Source organism: Scyliorhinus canicula, chromosome 17 (assembly GCF_902713615.1).
Source record: "Scyliorhinus canicula chromosome 17, sScyCan1.1, whole genome shotgun sequence".
NCBI classification, from domain to species: Eukaryota; Metazoa; Chordata; class Chondrichthyes; order Carcharhiniformes; family Scyliorhinidae; genus Scyliorhinus; species Scyliorhinus canicula.
The window spans coordinates 131,941,958-131,965,814 of record NC_052162.1 but is presented as its reverse complement, the minus strand read 5'-3'; the positions used below and the strand labels follow the sequence as shown (position 1 = coordinate 131,965,814).

The 23,857-nt window shown below is 49.2% G+C and overlaps 1 protein-coding gene across 1 annotated transcript; it reads right to left on the bottom strand.

Moving 5' to 3' along the window:
* Positions 1–10,545: 10,545 nt before the first annotated feature.
* LOC119951148 (zinc finger protein OZF-like) lies at positions 10,546–18,297 on the bottom strand. The gene is made up of 2 exons (XM_038774159.1): positions 18,188–18,297; positions 10,546–12,602 (listed from the first exon to the last, which is right to left on the bottom strand). Exon 2 carries the CDS (start codon positions 12,596–12,598, stop codon positions 11,024–11,026), a length of 1,575 nt encoding a protein of 524 aa, XP_038630087.1. The 5' UTR covers positions 12,599–12,602; positions 18,188–18,297; the 3' UTR covers positions 10,546–11,023.
* Positions 18,298–23,857: the final 5,560 nt, after the last annotated feature.

The window sequence follows — 23,857 nt, the reverse complement described above, 5'->3', positions numbered from 1 at the left end:
GAAGGGAATAGCTAAGATACAAGGAGGGAGGTTGTTTCCACTGGCGAGTGAAACTAGAACTAGGGAGCACAGCCTCAAAATAAGGGAGAGCAGATTTAGGACTGAGTTGAGAAGGAACTTCTTCACAAAAAGGGTTGTGAATCTGCCCATGGAAGCAATTGAGGCTACCTCGTTAAATGTTTTTAAGGCAAAGATAGATTTTTGAACAGTAAAGGAATAAAAGGTTACAGTGAGCTGGTGGGTAATAGGAGCTGAGTCCACTAGCAGATCAGCCACGATCTTATTGAATGGCGGAGCAGGCTCGAGGGGCAGATGGCCGACTCCGGCTCCTAGTTCTTATGTAAAATTGGCCATTAAGTGTCCAAAGATGTGCAGGTTAGATGGGGTTACGGGGCCTAGATATGGTGCTCTTTCCGAGGGTTGGTACAGACTCAATGGAGTGAATGGTCTCCTGCACGGTAGGGATTCTATGGCATGTCTCTGGTATCCAGCCCTGCTAGATCCTTTGATAAAAGCATACCCAGATTTGATTGGTTAGGTAACAAACGCAACGCTTAGCTAACCGATCCTACTGCAGCTTCATCTTTATAAATCTTGAAACAAAGCATTTTTGGCAAGTCGGGGATTCAGGAAAAGTGGGATCTCTTTGGCTGCAATTTAGCTCAACGGACAGACTTTGACTGAGAACTTTAAATGAATAATAATCTTTATTGTTACAAGTAAGCTTACATTAACACTGCAATGAAGTTACTCTGAAAAGTCCCCACATTCCGGCACCTGTTCGGGTACAAGGAGGGAGAATTCAGAATGCACAAATTACCTAACAAGCCCTTCTTTCAGGACTGTGGGAGGAAACTGGAGAATCCGGAGGAAACCCACACAGACACAGGGAGAACATGCAGACTCCACGCAGACAGTGACCCAAGCTGTGGTCAGAACCCGGGTCCCTGGCACTGTGAAGCAACAATGCTAACCGCTGTGCTACCGAGCAGTCATTACTGCAAACTGGTTAACAGTTGGCTGTAAACTAACTGAAAGTAGCTCCCTGTGTAATTACTATAGTAGGAAGCTGGCTTGGAAGTTGTAACTTGGGTGCGAGTCATCAGATCACTATAAAAGGAGACATGTTTTGCTACCACACAGTGGAGAAGCATAGGCTTTGTGAACTGAGAGCTAAGTCAGGAATTTGGTGCAGAGGGGGAAGGAGGCGCAGTTTTTCATTCTTTTTGTTCTATTTCCAGTAACTGGTGAGCGTTCTTTTGTTTTTTATTCATTTGATAATCTTTATTATTGTCACAAATTGGCCTACATTAACATTGCAATGATGTTACTGTGAAAAGCCCCCAGTCGCCACATTCCGGCGCCTGTCCGGGTCACAGAGGGAGAATTCAGAATGTCCAATTCACCCAACAGCACGTCTTTCGGGACTTGTGGGAGGAAACCGGAGCACCCAGAGGAAACCCACAACAGACACAGGGAGAACGTGCAGACTCCGCACAGGCAGTGGCCCAAGCCGGGAATTGAACCCGGGTCCCTGCTGCTGTGAAGCAACAGTTCTAACCACTGTGCTACTGCCCAACAGGATTGCTCATCCCTAGTTTCCCTTCAGAAGTTGGTGGTGAACTGGCTTCTTGAACTGTTGCAGTCCCGGATGTGCAGCTGCACACATAGAGCTGTTAGGACAGGAATTGCAGGATGTTGCCCCAACGACAGTGAAGGAACAGCGATATATTTTCATGTCAGGATGGTGAGTGACTGGGAGGGGAACCTCCAGGTCGTGATGTCCTCAGGTATCTCCTACTCTTCATCGGTGGTGATGGGTTTGAATGTTTGTGGAAGGAGGAGCAATCAAGCGGGCTGCTTTGTCCTGGGTGGTGTTGAGCTTGACTGTTGTTGGAGCTGCACTCACCAAGCAAGTGGAGAGTATTCCATTACACTCCTGACTTGTGTCCTGTAGATGGTGGACACTTTTATGGAGTCGGGAGGGGAGTTACTCTCCGCAGGATTCCTAGCCTCTGCCCTGCTCTGGTAGCCACTAATATGGCTAGTCCAGTTCAGTTTATGATCAACGATAACCCCAGGAACCTGGGACCATGGCGCTGTGAAGCAACAGTGCTAACAACTGTGCGGCTGTGGCGACTAGTAAGAATCAGTGCTGGGCTGAAGCTATTTATAATTTATATAAATGAATTGGATACATTCTTCTTTGTCGCTTCGTCCAAGTTTCTTGAAGATACGAAGCTAGATGGAAATGCAAGCTGTGAGGACACAAAGAGGCTGCAGAGATTTGAGCCTGGATTTTTCACGCTGGATGGCCAATTAATGGGCAGTCAATGTGAAACATGTACTGGGAAAGGCTCAGAGCTGCCCTGGGAGGACGGCAGTGAGAAAAAAGGAGGGTGCGGGCTGGCGCTTCTAACGTGCTCCCTCAGGAGGGAGTTGTCTCAGAGTGCTGAAGACCTGTCAAAAAATTTTTTTTGTTGTTTCTTTGTTATTTACAGCACAGAAGGAAGCCATTTGGCCCATTGTGTCTGCACCGGCTCCCAAAAGAGCAACCTAGCTAGTCCCATTCTCCAGCTCTATCTCCATACCTCTAAATTCATCACTTTCAAATATATATTCTGTAGTAATCCACAGGAGGCAGGAGTTCCATCACCACACCAATATGTATTTACAATAACGATATTACAGGAGCAGCTACAAACAGTGCTGCTAGCTGTCCAGTCAACTTAAGACTGGCTCACAAAGCCTACACAGGTGATTATATGGGCTCCTCAATGAGCTATCATTGAGGGAGCTCATATTCCAATTGGCCAACCAATAAAGCCAATTGGAGTTCATTACATATCCACTCTCTTTTGAAACCTCCTCTGGAATCTACCCCCAGCACTCTCCCAGGCAATGCATCCCAAATCCCAACTTTCTGAGTAATGAAGTTTCTCCTCATCTCACTTCTACCTCTCTTGCTGACCATCTTGAAATTATGGCCCGTAGTCACTGACATGCCAACTAGTGAAAACAGAATATTCTTCTTTATCCTGTCAAAATTGTTCAAAAAGGTTGCCTCTTAATCTTTTCTGCTCCAAGGCAGCACGGTAGTATAGTGGTTAGCACAAATGCTTCACAGCTCCAGGGTCCCAGGTTCGATTCCGGCTTGGGTCACTGTCTGTGCGGAGTCTGCACATCCTCCCCGTGTGTGCGTGGGTTTCCTCCAGGTGCTCCAGTTTCCTCCCACAGTCCAAAGATGTGCAGGTTAGGTGGATTGGCCATGATAAATTGCCCTTAGTGTTGGGTGGGGTTACTGGGTTATGGGGATAGGGTGGAGGTGTTGACCTCGGGTAGGGTGCTCTTTCCAAGAGCTGGTGCAGTTTCTATGGGCCGAATGGCCTCCATCTGCACTGTAAATTCTATGAAAATAAGTCCAATTTCTCCAATCTTTCCGTGTGTCTAAAGGGCAGCACGGTAGCATAGTGGTTAGCACAAATGCTTCACAGCTCCAGGGTCCCAGGTTCGATTCCAGGGTTGGTTACTGTCTGTGTGGAGTCTGCACGTTGTCCGTGTCTGCGTGGGTTTCCTCCGGGTGCTCCGGTTTCCTCCCACAAGTCCCGAAAGACGTGCTGTCAGGTAATTTGGACATTCTGAATTCTCCCTCTGTGACCTGGACAGGCGCCGGAATGTGGCGACTAGGGGATTCTCACAGTAACTTCATTACAGTATTAATGTCAGCCTACTTGTGACAATAAAGATTATTAAAGAATAGTTCCTCATTCCTGGTATTATTCTCGTAAATTTCCACTGCACTGTGTTGGAAATCTCTGCAGTGCGTGTCCTGGCAGCTCATTCAAACACAAACCTCAGTCCCTGTACACCTTTGTACATCATCCCACCCCGGATCGAGGTAGAATCTAAAAAGTTAAAGGCTACCTGTATGGCCAGCCAACAAGCATAAAAGCAGAGTGGTCACGTAAAACCCGTGTTTAATTGGGCTCTTTGTGGGCTAAGCTGTCTGTCTCCTTGATTGTCAGCAAGTACACTTTCGAATCTCGGGTACGATGACATCGGGTCGCACACTGGAGGTCCTCCCAGTGGGACGCATACCCTCCTGAGCAACAAAAAATTCTTCCTCTGGACAAGTGAGTGAGTCAGAAACAGATGGAAAATGGAGTATAATGTGGGGAACTGGCAGGGGGAATAGAAAAGCAGAATATTTCTTGAAAGGGGTGATACTTGAAACCGTTGATGTTTTGGGTGTAATCATATAAGGAACACAGAAATACAGCAAGCAGTCTGGGCATCCAAATGACCCTTTGGCCTTTATTGCGAGGGAATTGGAGCACAAGAATAAAGAAGACTTTCGAGAATTGTACAAGGCTTTAGTGAAGCCACTCAAGTACTGCAGTGGAATACCGGTTCCTTATTGAAGGACAGATATGCCTGCATTCAAGTCAGTACAGCGAACGTTCTCAAGGCTGGGGCACGAGAAGATGATCGTCCTTTGCTGAGAGGTTGAGCAAAATGTCCTCTGCAGTCCAGAAGCATCAGACTTGAACTCACTGAAACATACAAGATCATGAAATAGCTTTACAACACCAGGTTGAAGTCCAACAGGTTTGTTTCGAATCAATGGCTTTCGAACACTCATTCACCTGATGAAGGAGCTGCACTCCGAAAGCTGGTGATTCAAACAAACCTGTTGGACTTTAACCTGGTGTAAGACTTCTTACTGTGCTCACCCCAGTCCAACACAGGCATCACCACATCTTGAAGGAGCTTCACAGGGAAGAGACAGGTAGCTTCCCTTGTGGGAGGAATCTCGAACACAAGAGTATGATCGCTGGATAAAGGATCCACCATTTATAATAATCTTTATTATTGTCACAAGTAGGCTGACATGAACACTGCAATGAAGTTACTGTGAGAATCCCCCAGTCGCCACATTCCGGCGCCTGTCCGGGTCACAGAGGGAGAATTCAGAATGTCCAATTCACCCAACAGCACGTCTTTTGGGACTTGTGGGAGGAAACCGGAGCACCCGGAGGAAACCCACGCAGACACGGGGAGAACATACAGACTCCACACAGACAGTGACCCAAGACGGGAATCGAACCTGGCACCGTGACGTAACAGCACTAACCACTGTGCTACCGTGCCGTGCAAGGATGGTGAACCGTTGGAATTCCCCAGAGGGTTGCAAATGCTCCATTGGTGAATATATTGAAGGTGGAGACAGGCAGATTCTTGGTCTCTTAGAGAATTCAGAGATAAGGGGAGGGGAAGGAAAACTGATGCTGAGGATAAGCCATGATCATACAGAACAGCAGGATAGGTCCTATTTCTTACATTCTTAAAAAGAGGGGGCAGAGTGGTTAGCACTGCTGCCTTACAGCTCCAGGGTCACAGATTCAATTCCGGCCTCGGGTCACTCTCTGTGTGGCACTCTCTGTCTTGTTCTTCACCAAGAAAGAACTAGCGAGGCATCTGGCTAGAAATTGTCCCATTGGGCAGACGCAGCATGGGTTCATAAAGGGCAGGTCATGCCTAACTAATTTAGTGGAATTTTTTGAGGACATTACCAGTGCAGTAGATAACGGGGAGCCAATGGATGTGGTATATCTGGATTTCCAGAAAGCCTTTGACAAGGTGCCACACAAAAGGTTGCTGCCTAAGATAAAGATGCATGGTATTAAGGGTAAAGTAGTAGCATGGATAGAGGATTGCTTAATTAATAGAAAGCAAAGAGTGGGGATTAATGGGTGTTTCTCTGGTTGGCAATCAGGAGCTAGTGGTGTCCCTCAGGGATCCGTGTTGGGCCCACAATTGTTCACCATTTACATAGATGATTTGGAGTTGGGGACCAAGGGCAATGTGTCCAAGTTTGCAGATGACACTAAGATGAGTGGTAAAGCAAAAAGTGCAGAGGATACTGGAAGTCTGCAGAGGGATTTGGATAGGTTAAGTGAATGGGCTAGGGTCTGGCAAATGGCATACAATGTTGACAAATGTGAGGTTATCCATTTTGGTAGGAATAACAGCAAACAGGATTATTATTTAAACGATAAAATATTAAAGCATGCCGCTGTGCAGAGAGACTTGGGTGTGCTAGTGCATGAGTCACAGAAGGTTGGTTTACAAGTGCAACAGGTGATTAAGAAGGCAAATGGAATTTTGTCCTTCATTGCTAGAGGGATGGAGTTTAAGACTAGGGAGGTTATGTTGCAATTGTATAAGGTGTTAGTGAGGCCACACCTGGAGTATTGTGTTCAGTTTTGGTCTCCTTACTTGAGAAAGGACATACTGGCACTGGAGGGTGTGCAGAGGAGATTCACTAGGTTAATCCCAGAGTTGAAGGGGTTGGATTATGAGGAGAGGTTGAGTAGACTGGGACTGTACTCGTTGGAATTTGGAAGGATGAGGGGGGATCTTATAGAAACATTTAAAATTATGAAGGGAATAGATAGGATAGATGCGGGCAGGTTGTTTCCACTGGCGGGTGAAAGCAGAACTAGGGGACATGGCCTCAAAATAAGGGGAAGTAGATTTAGGACTGAGTTTAGGAGGAATTTCTTCACCCAAAGGGTTGTGAATCTATGGAATTCCTTGCCCAGTGAAGCAGTTGAGACTCCTTCATTACATGTTTTTAAGGTAAAGATAGATAGTTTTTTGAAGAATAAAGGGATTAAGGGTTATGGTGTTCGGGCCGGAAAGTGGAACTGAGACCACAAAAGAGCAGCCATGATATCATTGAATGGTGGAGGAGGCTCGAGGGGTCAGATGGCCTACTCCTGCTCCTCGTTCTTATGTTTTTATATTCGCACTGTCTCCCCTTGTCTGCGTGGGTTTCCTCCGGGTGCTCCGGTTTCCTCCCACAGTCCAAAGATGAGTGGGTTAGGTGGATTGGCCATGATTTGGTGTCCAGAAGGTTAGGTGGAGTTGCTGGGATGGGTTGGAGGCTTGGGTGGGGTTCTCTTTCCAAGAGCCGGTGCTGATTCAATGGACCGAATGGCCTCCTTCTACACTGTAAAAAAATTCTATGAAAAGGGAGTTCAAACTTGAATCCTCGAGGCCAATCAGCCTACTGCTGGAGGGAAAACATAAATAAATGGAAGGATCTGATGAAGAAAAATTGTGTTTGACTAACAATTGAGTTCTTTGCTGATAAAAGGAAAAGGTTGAGAAGGACAGTGTGGTTGATGTGTGCTAGTGGACGAGGCATTTGATAAAGTACCACATAATCGATTTGTGGCTTCAATTGCATCCGGAAGTCCAAAGGTGTTCGCACATTGCTGAATAAATGTCCAGCACAGTCACAAGTGTGAAGTGTCGCTCTCTGTGGCTGAAAGAAAGGTAACAGAGTTTGAAATGCTCTGGAGGAGGATGCTCGGAACTAACTGAGGGGACAGGAAGACAAATGAGTGGGTTATGGTTAAGTGCACTGAGAGCGAGAGATGTATAAAGAGAGTAGAGTATGGACATTGGAAACAAAGACCCGATGACCTTATCACGGCCCCAGCTGAAGGGTTCAAAACAGAAGAGGATGAGGAAAAATCGAATGAGTGGATTACATTGATATGTGGATGAGGGAGGCTTGAAGGCTGCCAGGGAATAGCTAAACCGTGCCAATATCCCCAGTAAGGCTCTGGAGTGACAATGAAGGACAGGAGGTTATAGTTGGAAGAGAAGGGATGGCAGATTTAAAACAGAAATGGGGAGAAATTACTTCTCCCAAAGGGTCATGAACATGTGGAACTCGCGACCCCAGAGTGCGGTAGATACCGGGACATTGAGTAACTTTGAGGAGGTAGACAGATACTAAAATTGGTAATGGGTTGAAGGATTATGGAGAAGAGGAACTAGGAGCAGAAGTAGGCAATTCAGCTCTTCGAGTCTGCTCCGCCATTCAATTAGATCATGGCTGATCTCTTCCTGGTTTCAAATCCACCTCCATGCATGCTCCCCATATCCCTTTAATCTGTTTCTTTTGTCAGAAATATATCGATCTCCTTCTTGAAACAATTTAATGACTCCGATTCCACCGCACTATGGGGCAGTGAGTTCCACAAATTCACCACCCTCTGCAAGAAGTAGTTCCTCCTCATCTCAGTTTTAAATCTACCGCTTCTCATCCTATATCTGTGACTTTTCATTCTAGATATCCCCACAAGGGGGAAAATGGTCTACGTTTAGCCCCTCTTAATATTTTTTTATACTTCGATCGGATCCCCTCTCAACCTTGTAAATACCAGCGAGTATATCCCAAACTGTTTAATCTTTCCTCATATGTCAACCCCTACATCCCTGGAGTCAAACTGGTGAACCTCTTCTGAACCGCTTCCAATGCCACCACATCCTTCCTCAAATAAGGAGACCAAAACTGGACACAATTCTCCAGATGTGGTCACACCAACGCCCTGTACAATTGCGACAATACTTCTCTACTTTTATACTCCAGTCCTTTTGCAACAAATGCTAAAATTTCATTTGCCATTTTAGTTACATGTTGTACCTGCATATCTACTTTTTACAAAGACACCCAGATCCCTTTGCCCAGACACATTGAATCTGCTTTCCATTTAGATAATAATTTGCCAAAATCGATGACCTCACACTTATTCACATTAAACTCCATCTGCCAAATTTTGGCCCCATCTTCTAGCCTCTCTATATCCTTTTGTAAAATCTGTATCTCCTATTCACTGCCTGCTTTCCCACCTATTTTAGTATCATCCGCAAATTTTGCTATATTACACTGTTGCTATATTAACATCTTAGTAGATGTTGCGGATAATTTATATGGATTGTAAACAGTTGAGGTCAGAGGGCTGAACCCTGCAGCACCCACTAGTTAGAGTTCGCCAGCCAGAGAAAGACTGATTTAACCCAATCCTCTGTTTTCTGTCAGTCAGCCAAACCTCAATCCAATATTCTATCCCCAATCCCCTGTGATCTTGCCTGCTGTCTTTTGTGCGGCACTTTGTCAAACACCTTCTGGAAGTCTAGATATACCACATCCACAGGTTCCCCATTATCCACCTTGCTGGTTACATCGTCAAATAACTCCCAAGCAATTTTGTCAAGCATGATTTACCCTTCATAAAACTATGCTGACAATGGTGGATGGAGCTTTGTTTTTCCAAATATTCAGTCATCTCCTCCTTAATAATTGATTCCAACAACTCCCCGTCTATAGTTTCCTACTTTTTGCCTCTCACCCTTTTTAATAGGGGTGTCACATTAGCGTGTTTCCAATCTACTGGGACCTTTTCAGAATCAAAGTAATTTTAAAATATCTTACCAATGCATCCACTATCTCTGCTGCCTCCTTGTTTAATACCAGAGTGTGCAGCCCACCATTCCTGGAGACTTATCTGCTTTTAGTCCCATTAATGTATTCAAAACCTTCTCCCTGGTGATGGTTATTGCACCAGGATCTCCCCCTGCCTGCATGGGTTAACTCCGGGTGCTGTCGTTTCCTCTACAGTCCAGAGATATGCAGGTTAGGTAGATTGGCCATGCTAAATTACTCCTTAGTGTCCAAAGATGTAAGGGTGGTGGTTGATGGGAAATGTTCAGCCTGGAGTTCAGTTACTAGTGGTGTACCACAAGAATCTGTTTTGGGGCCACTGCTGTTTGTCATTTTTATAAATGACCTGGAGGAGGGCATGGAAGGACGGGTGAGTAAATTTGCAGATGACACTAAAGTTGGTGGAGTTGTGGACAGTACAGAAGGATGTTACAAGTAAAAGAGGGACATAGATAAGCTGCAGAGCTGGGCTGAGAGGTGGCAAATGGAGTTTAATGCAGAAAAGTGTGAGGTAATTCATTTTGGAAGGAGTAACAGGAAGACAGAGTACTGGGCTAATGGTAAGATTCTTGGCAGTGTGGATGAGCAGAGAGATCTCGGTGTCCATGTACATCGATCCCTGAAAGTTGCCACCCAGGTTGATAGGGTTGTTAAGAAGGCATACGATGTGTTAGCTTTTATTGGTAGAGGGATTGAGTTTGGGAGCCATGAGGTCATGTTGCAACTGTACAAAACTCTGGTGCGGCCGCATTTGGAGTATTGCATGCAGTTCTGGTCGCCGCATTATAGGAAGGATGTGGAAGCATTGGAAAGGGTGCAGAGCAGATTTACCAGGATGTTACCTGGTATGGAGGGAAGATCTTATGAGGAAAGGCTGAGGGACTTAAGGCTGTTTTTGTTGGAGAGAAGAAGGTTAAGAGGTGACTTAATTGAGGCATACAAGATGATCAGAGGATTAGATAGGGTGGACAGTGAGAGCCTTTTTCCTCGGATGGAGATGTCTAGCACGAGGGGATATAGCTTTAAATTGAGGGGAGATAGATATAGGACAGATGTCAGAGGTAGGTTCTTTACTCAGAGAGTAGTAAGGGCGTGGAATGCCCTGCCTGCAACAGTAATGTACTCGCTAACATTAAGGGCATTTAAATGGTCATTGGATAAACATATGGATGATAATGGAATAGTGTAGATGGGCTTTAGAGTGGGCTCACAGGTCGGCGACATCAAGGGCCGAAGGGCCTGTACTGCGCTGTAATGTTCTATGTTAGGTTACGGGTTACGAGGATAGGGCGGGGAAGCGAGCTTCGTTAAGAGTGCTCTTTTAGAGGGTCGGTGCAAACTCGATAGGCTGAATGGCATCCTTTGCACTCCAGGGATATTATGAGCATCTAAACAAGTGGAGAGTATTCCATTGCATTCCTGAATTGTGTCCTGTAGAGAGTGGACAGGCTCTTGGGAGTCAGGATATGAATTACTCTCCGCAGGTTTCCCAGCCTCTGACATGCCCTTGTAGCCACAGTATTTATATGGCTGGGTCCAGTTCAGTTTCTGGTCAATGGTAACCCCCAAGATGTTGATAGTGGGGGTTCCAGCGATTTGCAACACCACAATAGTCAAATTGAGGGAACACAGTTTGGAAGATTAAATAGCAGTTCAAAATAGATGAAACGTTTCTCTGAGCCACCCTCATGTCACCCTCCACCCTAACTGCAGAACCGTGCATTACGCAGCATTGTGAACTCGCTGGTGTTTCAGCAGATGGGACGACCGAGTGAATCCCTTTCCACAGGCGGAGCAGGTGAACGGCCTCTCTCCAGTGTGGATTTGCTGGTGGGTCAGCAGGTTGAAGGAGCGGGTGAAGCCCTTCCCGCACACCGAGCAGATGAATGGCCTCTCCCCAATGTGGAGGCGTTGGTGTTTGTGCAGAGTGGGTGATTGGCTGAACTCCCTCCCACACACTGAGCAGCTGCACGGCCTCTCTCCGGCGTGAACGCGCTGGTGCACCAGCAGGTGTGACGTGTAAGCAAAGCGCTTGCCGCAAAGGGAGCAGGTGGGTAGCCTCACTCCGTTGTGCAGCCGCTGGTGTCTCTTCAGATCCCGCCGGGTCTTAAAGCTCTTGCCGCAGTCGGGGCAGGGGAACGGCCTCTCATCCGTGTGAACGAGCTGGTGGGCCAGCAGATTGGAAGAGCGAGTGAATCCCTTCCCGCACAGCGAGCAGGAGAACGGCCTCCTTCTGGCTCCATCCGGCCGCCGATCCGGCAGCTCTTGGGCCTCCTGGCAGCTCTTCCCGCAGTCGGGACTTCTGAGGGGTCCTCCCCTCCGGCTGTGAATGGGCTGGTGTCTCAGCAGGTGGGACGTCTGAGAGAAGCCCTTCCCGCACACTGGGCAGGTGAACGGCCTCTCCCCGGTGTGCACTTGCTGATGTCGGAGCAGGTGTGAGGAGCGGGTGAACTCCATCCCGCACTCAGGGCAGGTGAACAGGTTCTGCCCGGTGTGGAGCCGCTGGTGCCTCCTCAGCTCCTGGTAGAGTTTGTAACACTTGCCGCAGTCAGAGCAGATAAAGGGCCGCTCGTCGCTATGGACCTGCTGGTGGGTCAGCAGATTAGAGGACCGAGCAAACCCTTTGCCGCACACAGGGCAGGTGAACGGCCGCTCGCCGGAATGCAGGAGCTGGTGGGCCAGAAGGTTGGAGGACCGGGTGAACCCCTTGCCGCACTCTGAGCAGATAAACGGCCTCACCCCGGTGTGCACTCGCAGGTGCTCCCTCAGATTCTGGGACCTTTTGAAGCTCTTCCTGCAGATGGAGCATTCAAACGGCCTCTCCTCCGTGTGCACGAGCTGGTGCGCAGTCAGATCCCGGGGACTTTTGAAGCTCTTCCCACAGTCGGAGCACATACACGGCCTCTCCTCGGTGTGAACGAGCCGGTGTGTTTGTAGGTGGGAGATGCACACAAACCCCTTTCCACACACGGCACAGGTGAAGCGGTTCCCCCCACTGTAAGGGTGTCGATGAAGGTCCGACAGAGTTGGGGAGCTGAACCCCATCTCGCAGTCCCTCCCACCTTCACTCAGGTCCCCCTCCCTGTGGCAGTGCATGTGCCTCTCGCGGTCAGGCGATCGGCTGAAGGCGGGTCCACGCAGAGGATAATGGTACGGTTTGCCTGCCTGCCGAATGCTGCCTTCTCCTTCCACATGCAGGGGCCAGTAATATCCAGGTCCAAACGAATTGAGCGACTCTGGCAGATCCCGACGTGACAACTGGTCAGAGTTTCCAGTCTGGAATGGATCCATTTCCATGACTCTGCAAAAATTACCACAGAAAAAGGGATATGATAGAGGAAGATATTTTGGGGGCTACCAACTGTTGAACAGGTTGGTTAAAAGGATCAGCAATAACAGAAAGTGCAACTAATTGAGGGCAGCATGGCACATGTGCCACATGGTCACTCACCGACCCAACTAATGCCCAGCAGCCTCCACCATCCCCCAATGCCAGCCAGCCCAGGAGTCTGCACGTTCTCCCCGTGTGTGCGTGGGTTTCCTCCGGGTGCTCCGGTTTCCTCCCACAAGTCCCAAAAGACGTGCTGTTCGGTAATTTGGATATTATGAATTCTCTGTGTACCCGAACAGGCGCCGGAATGTGACGACAAGAGGCTTTCCACAGTAAATTAATTGCAGTGTTAATGTATGCCTGATAAAGATTAGAAAAAAAAAACTCCCACTCACTGTCCCACAGCCTGTCCTAATTGGTTTACATTACATGCGCTCAGTAGAATCATATGCCTCCAGTGCAGCCTTCAGTGCAGAAGGAGGCCATTCGGATGCTGCACCGACCCTTTGATAGAGCACCCTACCCAGGCCCACTCCCCCACCCTATCCCTATAACTCCACCTAACCTGCACATCTTTGGACTATGGGAGGAAGCCAGAGCACCCAGAGGAAACCCACGCAGACACGGGGAGAATGTGCAAACTCCACACAGCCAGTGACCCAAGGATGGAATTGAACCAGAGTCCCTAGAGCTAACCACTGTGCCACCATGCCACCTCCAAAAGCCAGTCTCCCCTGGGTCCCTAGGTTAAAGGGGTGAAGATGTCTCTGTAAATCTGGTGTCTGTTAAAGATCACGATCGGAAAGGGATGATGATTATTTTGCTGTGATCTGACTGATGACAGGGTCTGAATGGAGAACGGGCAGGAAAGTGGAGTTGAGGCCGAGAGGAGATCAGCCATGATCGTATTGAATGGCGGAGCGGGATCGAGGGGTTGAGTTGACGACTCCTGCTCCTCTAATATTCCGATATCTGCTCTATTTCATCTGCAAACGTTTAAATTGTGGCCCCACACCTCAGAGCAGGTCATTAACAGGAATAAGAAAAGCGGTGGTCAGAGCACTGGCCACTGACAAAACCGCACAACAGACCTTCCTCCTGACCCAAAAACCACTACCCTACTGTCACATCATTTTCTGTCACTGAGCCAACTCATCCACTCATAATCCAGAGGCCCAGGCTAATGATCTGGGGGCATGGGTTCAAATCCCATCATGGAAGCTGGCAAACTTTAATTGAAAAGAGAGACTCGGTGATGGTGACCGTGGACCGTGTAACCATTATTGAATGTTGTAAAAACCCATCTGTTGTTTTTACCCGGTCTGGCCTACATATGATTCCAGACTGACAGCAATGTGGTCGACACTTAACTGCGCTTCGGTAGCAAAAATTAGGAAGACAGATTATCTAAAGGGGGGTAAATTGAGAGATGTGAATACTCAGCGGGACCTTAGTGTCCTCGTGCATCTGTCGCTTAAAGTAAGCGCACAGGTACAGCAGGCAGTAAAGACTGCAAATGATATGTTGGCCATCATTATGGGAGGATTTGAGTACAGGAATAGAGATGTTTTATTGCAATTGTATAGGGCATTGTTGGAGTATTGTGAGCAGTTTTGGTGTGCTTATCTGAAGAAGGATGTTCGTGCTATGGAGGGAGTTCAGCAAAGATTTACCAGGCTGATTCCTGGGATTGCGGACTGTCATATGAGGAGAGACTAAATCGGTGAGGATTATATTCACTGGAGTTTAGAAGAGTGAGAGGGGATCACATAGAAACTTACAGAATTCTAACAGGTTTAGACAGTGTAGATTCAGAATGGTCCCGATGGTGGGGGAGCCCTGTACATGACCCTGGTGAGACCACATTTGGAGTATTGTGTGCAGTTCTGGTCACCTCACTATAGGATGTGGAAGCATTGGAAAGGGTGCAAAGGAGATTTACCAGGATGTTGCCTGGTTTGCAGGATAGGTCTTATGAGGAAAGGTTGGGGGAGCTAGGGCTTTTCTCTTTGGAGCGGAGGAGAATGAGAGGCAACTTAATAGAGGTTTATAAGATGATGAGGGGGATAGATAGAGTGGACGCTCAGAGACTATTTTCTCGGGTGGATGTAGCTATTATAAGGGGCCATAACTATAAGATTCAGGGTGGGAGATATAGGAGGGATGTCCGAGGTAGGTTCTTTACTCAGAGAGTGGTTAGGGTGTGGAACGGACTGCCTGCTGTGATAGTGGAGTCGGACACTTTAGGAACTTTCAAGCGGGTTATTGGATAGGCACATGGAGCACACCAGAATGACAGGGAGTGGGATAGCTTGATCTTGGTTTCGGACAATGCTCGGCACAACATCGAGGGCCGAAGGGCCTGTTCTGTGCTGTACTGTTCTATGTTCTATAACTGGAGGTCATAGTTTGAGGATAAGGGGTAAAACTTTTAGGACTGAGGTGAGGAGAAATTTCTTCACCCAGGGAGTGGTGAATCTGTAGAATTCACAACCACAGTAAATAGTTGAGGCCAAAACGTTGTGCAGTTTCAAGAAGGAATTAGTTTTAACTCTTGGGGCTAAAGGGATCAAGAGAAATGGTGGGTAAGGTGGGATCAGGGTACTTAACTTGATGATCAGCCATGATCATAATGAATGGTGGAACAGATTTGAAGGGCCGAATGGCCTCCTCCTGCTTCTATTTTCTATATATGTTTCTATGTATGCCCTCTGAAGTGGCCAAGCGAGATGCTTAATTGAAGGGGCAATTAGGAATGGGCAACAAATACTGACACAGCTAGCAACGCCCAAATCCCCAGAAAGAATAAATGATTCATCCTGTTGACCGATGGGGAGCCAGCAGTGGCTGGGGGGGATTGAGACATCAATGTGACATTCACCGGAAAAAATGCCAAGTTCTGGAACATATTAGTGAATTAAACATAGGAATAAGGTGCAGGAGAAGGCTATTCGGCCCCTCGAGCCTTCTCTGTCATTCAACAACATCGTGACTGATCTGGTGGCGACCTCAACCCATCAGGGCCTAGCACCGATAACCTTTCACCCCCCGCTCGTTAATCAAGAATCTGTCCAGCTCTGCCATAAAAATATCCAAATATTCCGCCTCTGCCGCCTTTTGAGGAAGAAAATTCCAGAGACTTGCACCCCTCTGATGGAAAAGATCTCTTCCCATCTCAGTCTTAGGGGTGACCCCCCCTTATTTTTAAATAGCGACCCCTGGTTCTAGACTCTCCCACAAGAGGAAACATCCTCTCTACATCAACCCCGTTAATAGTTTGTAGGAGCTATTTCAGGGACTGAGTATTAACGTGGGGTTCCTCCCTCTTAGTTACGGCTCAGCTAAACACAAAGACCTGCGGACACACCAACTCTGGTTAAGGCGGCTTTATTTTCCAAACTTGGTCAACGTACAAGGGAGAGTGATTTGGATAAATGCCAAATCGCTCTACTTTACATTGTTTCAGACGCAACAGTTATACAATTTCCAAAAATCAATAGCCTACCCCAGTTGGACTTGATCCAATCCTTGCAGCTGTTGATTTTACCTTGACCAATGAATCGTACTTTAGGCAGCATGGTGACTGTGTGATCAGCTCACTTTAACCCCATCCTGTTCCCTGGCCATCTGCTGTTCTCCAGGATCCGCTAACTCTTGTTCTCTCCTACCCCCATCTTCTCTTATCTCAGTGGTTCCTGCCTGTATCATTGTTTGTATGGGCGCAGGATATTGAAGCTGGTTCCTCTTTGTACCATGGATTGCCTGAGCTGAGGATGTTGGGGCGACTGATAAGAACTGCTTATGAGCTGGCTATATTATTGCTGGCCGCATTATTTCTGTCTGATTCTGATTGTGTTATTAAAATCATTAATATGATTAGAGATACAGTCAGTAACACAGGGTGCTGGGGGAGAGCTATGAGGAGAGGTTAGATAAACTCGGTCTGTTCTCACTGGAACGACAGAGGTTGAGAGGCGACTTGACAGAGGTCAACAAGATTATGAATGGCATGGACAGAGCGAATAGTCAGATGCTCTTTCCTATGGTAGGAGAGTCAAGTACTAGGGGACTTAGGTTTAAAGTGTGTGGGGAGAAGTTTAGAACAGGTGTACAAGGCACGTTGTTTTACACAGAGGGTGGTAAATGTATGGAACGCGCTGCCTGCGGAGGTGGTGGGAGCAGGTACGATAACGGCATTTAAGGGGCCTCTAGACAAATATATGAATAGGGTGGGAATGGAAGGATACGGACTCCGTAAGTGCAGACGGTTTTAGTTCAGGCAGGTACCATGGTCGGCGCAGGCTTGGAGGGCCGAAGGGCCTGTTCCTGTGCTGTATTATTCTATGTCTCAAGGGGCAATTCTGGATAGGACAATAAATGCTGGGCCTCGGCCACTCAACCCTACCTCTCTGGAACTAAAATTAATGACCAATAATAATTACTTTCTTTCTGTACAACACTGCTGAATCTTCACCGATTCAAACAAGCTTTGAGTTAAAATATCAGTGGTTAGCACTGTTGCTTCACAGCGCCAGGGTCCCAGGTTCGCTTCCCGGCTTGGGTCACTGTCTGTGCAGAGTCTGCATATTTTCCCCATCTGTGCGTAGGTTTCCTCCCAGAAGTCCCGAAAGACGTGCTGTTAGGTGAATTGGACATTCTGAATTCTCCCTCTGTGACCCGAACAGGCTTCGGAGTGTGACGATGAGGGGATTTAGCTTGGGTCACTGTCTGTGCGGAGTCTGCACGTTCTCCCCGTGCCTGCGTGAGTTTCCTCCAGATGCTCCGTTTTTCTCCCACAAATCCAAAGACGTGCAGGTTAGGTGGATTGGCCATGCTAAATTGCCCTTAGTGTCCAAAAAAGGTGGGATGGGGTTATTAGGTTACGGGGATAGGGTGGAAGTGAGGGCTTAAGTGGGTCAGTGCAGACTCGATGGGCTGAAGGCCTCTTTCTGCTCTGTATGTTCTTTGTTCATTGTAGTGTTAATGTAAGCCTACTTGTGACAATAATAAAAATTATCAATATTTCCTCACATGGCAGGGTGTCAAAGTTTGCCTGACAGCGCTGTCTGGATGGGGTTTCCTCAATCACAGGCGCTCTGAAGATGCAAAGTTGTTGTTGCCTGAGCAGCAGCTGGTTCTCAAGCCCCGCCCATCCCTCTTGGAGGATTAAGTCGCCGCCCAGGTCCTCCTGGCGCCCTCCCTTCTTCCTATTGGTCGTAGAACCCGTCAATCATTGGTACGGCAGCGGTTACGTGTCACCCAGCCTGGCCGCAGACGGAAGCGCAAGGCTGCCAGCCCCCGCCCCGCGTCTCTATTGGTTGGAGGACCAAGACGCTGCCCGGGTCCTCCGGGAGTCGTTCGCTCCTTCTATTGGCCGAGGGCCCCCGTCAATCATCGTCGTGATGCCAGTTACGTTCCCGACCGCAAACGGACAGAAGGCACCGCCCCTCTGCCGGGGTTTGAGGAGGATACCAGTTAGAGGCTCCAGTTCGCATTTTCTCTTAGTTATTCCATACGATTCCTGCACGCGTTATCGAAGCCGCATCGAGACTCACCTTCTGCCGGCCGGCCGCTGATAGCGGTATCCCAACGGTCGCCCCCGCGACTCTTGCGCAAGCGCGCCAGGTGCTGGATGGTGGGTTTGGCGGGCATGCGCAGTGGCCAGGCGCTTTGCTAGGCGGCGCATGCGTGATGCGGAGCACTTTTGTGGGGGGGCTGGCGGTGACGTAATCCCGTGAGGGGGCGGGGCCTCGCTGTGGGGCCCTTTCCCTCCTGCAGCCTATCAGAATATACAGCGCGGAAGGAGACCATTCAGTCCATCGAGTCTACACTGACCCTTGGAAAGAGCATCTGACTTAAGCCCATACTTTCACCCTACCTAACTTATAATAATATAGTTTATTGTCACAAGTTGGCTTTAAATGAAGTTACTGTGAAAAGCCCCTGGTGGCCACATTCCGGCGCCTGTTCGGGAGGCTGGTACTGGAATTGAACCCATGCTGCTGGCCTTGATCTGCATTACAAGCCAGCTGTTTTAGCCCACTGTGATAAACCAGCCCTTTTAATCTATACCTTTTTGGACACCAAGGGGAATTTATGATGGCCATTCCACCTCACCTGAACATCTTTGGACTGTGGGAGGAACCCATGCAGACACTGGAAGAATGTGCAGACTCCATACAGACAGTGATCAAACCTGGGACCCTGGAGCTGTGAAGCAACTGTTCTTCCGTGCTATTGTGAATAGGTACGGCCACCATTGCAATCAGCTCTGCTATGCTGCTCAAGATTTTAGCTAACAGATTGGCATCGACATTCAACAGGGAGATCGGCCTGTAAAACCCTTTTCCCGCTTCAGGATTAGCGAGATCGAGGCCTGTGACGTTGTCGGGGGAAGAACACTGCGCTCCCTTGCCTCGTTAAACATCCTCACCAACAATGGGCCAGCATCTCAGAGAACTTTTTATAAAATTCCACTGGGTAACCATCTGGTCCCGGGGCCTTGCCCGACTGCATGGCCTCCAGTCCATCTACTATTTCTTCAATCCCTATCGGAGCTCCCAGCCCTTCTACCAACCCTTTGTCCACCTTTCGGGAACTCCAGCCCTCCCAGAAATTGCCTCATTCCTTCCATTCCATCTGGGGGTTCCGACTCGTATAACTCCTTCAACACCCCGTTAACCCCTGCTGGGTCCAAGATTGTATTCCCTCCTCTGTCCTTCACTCTCCTTATCTCCCTAGCTGCCTCTCTTTTCCTGAGCTGGTGCGCCAGCATTCTACTAGCCTTCTCTCCATACTCATATATTGCCCCCCTCAACTGCTCCACCACCTTCCCCGTAGATAACACGCCAAATTCCACCTGTAGCCTCTGTCGTTCCTTCAGTAATCCTACCTCTGGGGCCTCTGCATACCTCCTGTCTACCTGAAGTATTTCCCCGACCAACCTATCCATCCCGGACTTCTCTTCCTTCTCCTTATGGGCCCGAATCGAAATCAGCTCCCCTCTGACCACTGCCTTCAGTGCGTCCCAAACCATTGCTGCTGAGACCTCTCCCGTATCGTTAATCTCCAGGTAATTCTCGGATTCCCTCACCCGCCCGCACACCCCCTCGTCTGCTAACAGTCCTACAATCTCCATTGCGGGCGCTGACCCCCCTCCTTGCTCACCTGTCGGTCCACCCAATGTGGGGCATGGTCCGAGACAGCAATCGCCGAGTACTCGGTCTCAACCACCCCCGCCAGTAAAGCCCTGTTCAAAATAAAAAAGCCGATCCAGGAATATACTTTATGTACATGTGAGAAGGAGAACTCCTTCGCTATTGGCCGTCCAAACCTCCATGGGTCTGCTTCACCCATCTGCTCCATGAACCCCTTTAGGTCCTTCGCCATTGCTGGCACCCTGCCTGTCCTTGAACCCGACCGGTCCAGCGTTGGGTCAATGACCATATTGAAGTTCCCCCCCCCCCCCTCTCCCCATGATCAGCTTGTGTGAATCCAGATCCGGGATCTTTCCTAACACCCGTCTTACAAACTATACATCATCCCAGTTCGATGCGTAGACATTCACAAGCATCACCAGCAACCCTTCCAGCTTCCCGCTACCCCCCACGTCCACAACTATTCTCCTCGCCTCAAATGACACTCGCCTATCAATCAGGATCGCGGCCCCTCTAGTCTTAGAATCAAGCCCCGAGTGAAATACCTGCCCAACCCATCCGTTCCTCAATCTGGTCCAATCAGTTACCCTCAGGTGTGTCTCCTGTAGCATTACCATGTGGGTAACACGCGAGCCCTCTTAACCAGCCCATTCAGCCCTCTGACGTTCCACGTGATCAGTCTGGTCGGGAGGCTTCTCACCACCCCCCCCGGTCAATCAACCATGCCCCTTCTTAGGCAAGCCTCTAGCCCCTGCCCCGTGATCCCTCTGGCCCGCCCTCAGGTAGTCTCCGTCCCCGACCTCCCATTTATCTCCAAGCAACAGTCCCTCCCCTGCCAGCAGAGCAATTTCACCCATCCCTCCCTGTTAACCGCACAATAAATGCAACCCCCTTCAACAAACAAAACACCTGCTCGCCCCCCACTGAGTTTCCGTTAGCCAACCCACCCAGCTGGCTTGGTGACCCCCCCCATGGCGCCAGACATCTCACCTCCTATTGTTCCCTCCTGCCCCCCCCCCCCCCCCGCTCAGACATACCTATTCAAAATGCACAGTTCCACCCCAACAGACCCAAAGAAATAACATCAAAGATTAACACACCCTTCCCCCACCAGTATAAAGTTAACTCACAAAACATCGCAACAGCCCAAAAAAGTTACAAAGGGCAATTCTCATACAGTGCAAGAGTAAGAACAAATTTTATCAATGGCTTTACAGCAAATATCAGTCACCTCAGTCTCTATCTAGACCTTTGCTTTTCACAAAGTCCATTGCTTCATCCGGCGACTCAAAGTAAAATTGCTGCTCTTCATAGGTGACCCATAAACAAGCTGGATAAAGTAGACCAAACTTCACCCTCTTGAAAAGCGTCGATTTCACTCAGTTGAATCCCGCTCTTCTCTTGGCCTGGTCTGCATCCAGATCTTGGTAGATGCGCAGAATGTTATTCTCCCACTTACAGCTCTGTGTCTGCTTGGCCCAATGCAAAGTCTGTTCCTTATCCAGGAATATGTACATTCATACCACCATCGCCCTCGGTGGCTCATTCGTCCGCGGCAACCTCGTCACTGTTCTGTGCGCTCTGTCCACTTCCAGGGGTCTAGAAAACGACCCCTCGCCCATTAACGTCTCGAGCATATTCGCCACATAAGCCCTTGTGTCCGTTCCCTCAGGGAGGCCAACGATCCTCAAGATCTGGCAGCGGGACCTATTCTCTAGGTCCTCCACCTTGTCTTGCAGACTTTTCTGGTGCTCTTTCATCAGCCCCACCTGCGCCTCCAGTGCAGTTAGGTGTTCCTCATGTTCAGCGACCATTTCCTCCACCTTCTGGACCGCCCGATATTGGGCCTCCAGTCTCTGCTCCACCCGAGTGATCGACTCCTTGATCGGGTCCAGGTATTCCTTTTTTTGCTTGGCAAAGCCCTCCCGAACAAACTCCACCAGCTGGTCCGGTGTCCACTGGGCCGCCGAGCCAGTACTCTGCAGCTTCACCATGCTTTCCTTTGCTGCAGAATCTACACGTGCCTGCTCGATTCGGTTCTTCCTTCCCTTACGTATACTACTGTTCCACGCCTCCATATACTGAGTGGGAATTCCTCCTCACAGTCTCATCCACCACCGACCCCTCAGCCAAATTCTGAAAAAAGTCGGGGGGGAAAGTTCCAAAAAGTCTGTCACGAGCGGGAGCCACCAAATGTGCGACCTAGTCCCTCATGGCCACCACCGGAAGTGCCCAGGGTAGGTCAATTGGCCACGCTAAATCTCCCCTTAATTGGAAAAGAATAATTGGATACTTAAAATTTAGTTTTGAAAACAATCACCACCAGTCAGCTCTCCCCCTCACAGGAGAAAGCAGCATCTGGTCGTCTGGAACTATGGTGACTTTACCTTTACCTAGCTCCAATGATGTGGTGGAAATGTGGGAGAGTCCATAACTGGACGAGCCGCAGACACAAGGGGCTGGATTCTCCATTCCCCCAGCTCCGCGCCATTCACTGGCGGCAATCTTCCCACTGCTTCCCAATGGGATTTCCCATTGAGGTCACCCCACCTAGCCGGGGTGCGCTGCCGGTGGGAAAAGTGAATCGGAACGGCTAGAGAATTCCGGCCAGGATAGTTACTGATGAATCCAATCAGGAATTAAGGTGTAGACACTTTTCAGAAGTAAACACGCAATGGGTCCACGAGGGGGAAGGGAAGAGAAAGATATCTGACAGGTGGAAGGTGACACCATCGGTGTGACCATAATGGCCTGTTTGTGTCTGCTGTATATTTGATGGAACATTTCAGTATCACAAACCTGGGGCTGGATTCTCCGGTCGCCGACACTGAAATCATGTTCGGCGATCGGCTGGAGAATATCCGTTCACGCCCGAATCGGGGCGGCGCCGCTTGCGCGATGTTCCGCCCCGACCAAAGCGGCATACTCTGGGAGTACGCCACACGCAATATCGACATCCTCAGGACATTGTCTGAGGGCACCCCCCCCCCTCCCCTGCTCCGCCCCCGACCAGCCGAGTTCCCTACGGCATCAGTCGCAGGTGGCCTCATCCGTCGGGAACTCGGCGTGGCAACTGCGGACTCAGTCCAGTGCCGTCACTATCGGGGGCGGGCCAATCTGTGGGGAGGGCAGACTTTGCCGGGGCCTGGGGGCACTTCTTTTTTTGGGGATGGTCCAGGACGCACGAGCCAGCTAAAGGGGGGGGGGGGGCGCACTATTTCACAGGCCGGGTCGGCAAGCGGCCGGCACCATGTTGCACGGGCTGCGGCCATGAACCTGGCAATTCCCCGGGCCGTATCAGCAGCTAGAGCCGGTTGCTCTACGCTGCCTTGATGCTGGCTCTCAGCCAAACGGTGGATCAGTGGCCGGATTTTCTGTCGTAAAACACCACTGTCCCCAAGCCGGCATGTGAACATAGCCTCAAAATTAGAGAACCCAGCCCCCTGTCTTTCCCTCGTGGGTGCGCATTGAATCGATGCAAATGTTTATTTAATATTTTACAGCCGGGCATTGGCAGATGGAAATCAGACCAATCATCGGGCCAAGATTTGACAAGAGTTCATCGGGAACTGAGTACTGTCGGCCTTTGGACATGGTACGTGTGTGAGGAATGCGGGAAGGATTCAGCAACCTGGCCAAGCTCAATTGCCACAAACACACGCACAGTAAGGACCAAGTGCATAAATGTGTGGACTGTGGAAAGGGACAACTTCACCTGCGTGCCCTGGAGGCTCATCCTGGAGAGAGGCTGTTCACCTGCTCCCCGTGAGGGAAGGGAATCGCTCAGTCCTTCTCCCCATTACCACACACTTTAAGTTCGTACTGACTGGAGGCCGTTTAAATGTTCGAACTGTGGGAAGGGCTTCAAAAGCTCCCAGTTCCTGATGAAGCACGAGCGGATACACACTGGAGTCAGACCGTTTAGCTGTGCTTGGCTGCCCAAAGAGCTTAGTGAACTCGGGCGATCTGCTGACACATCAGAGAATTCACACCGCAGAGAGGCCATATGCCTGCTCTCTGTGTGGGAAGGGATTTCCTCCACCGTCCAGGCTGCTAACACACCAGAGA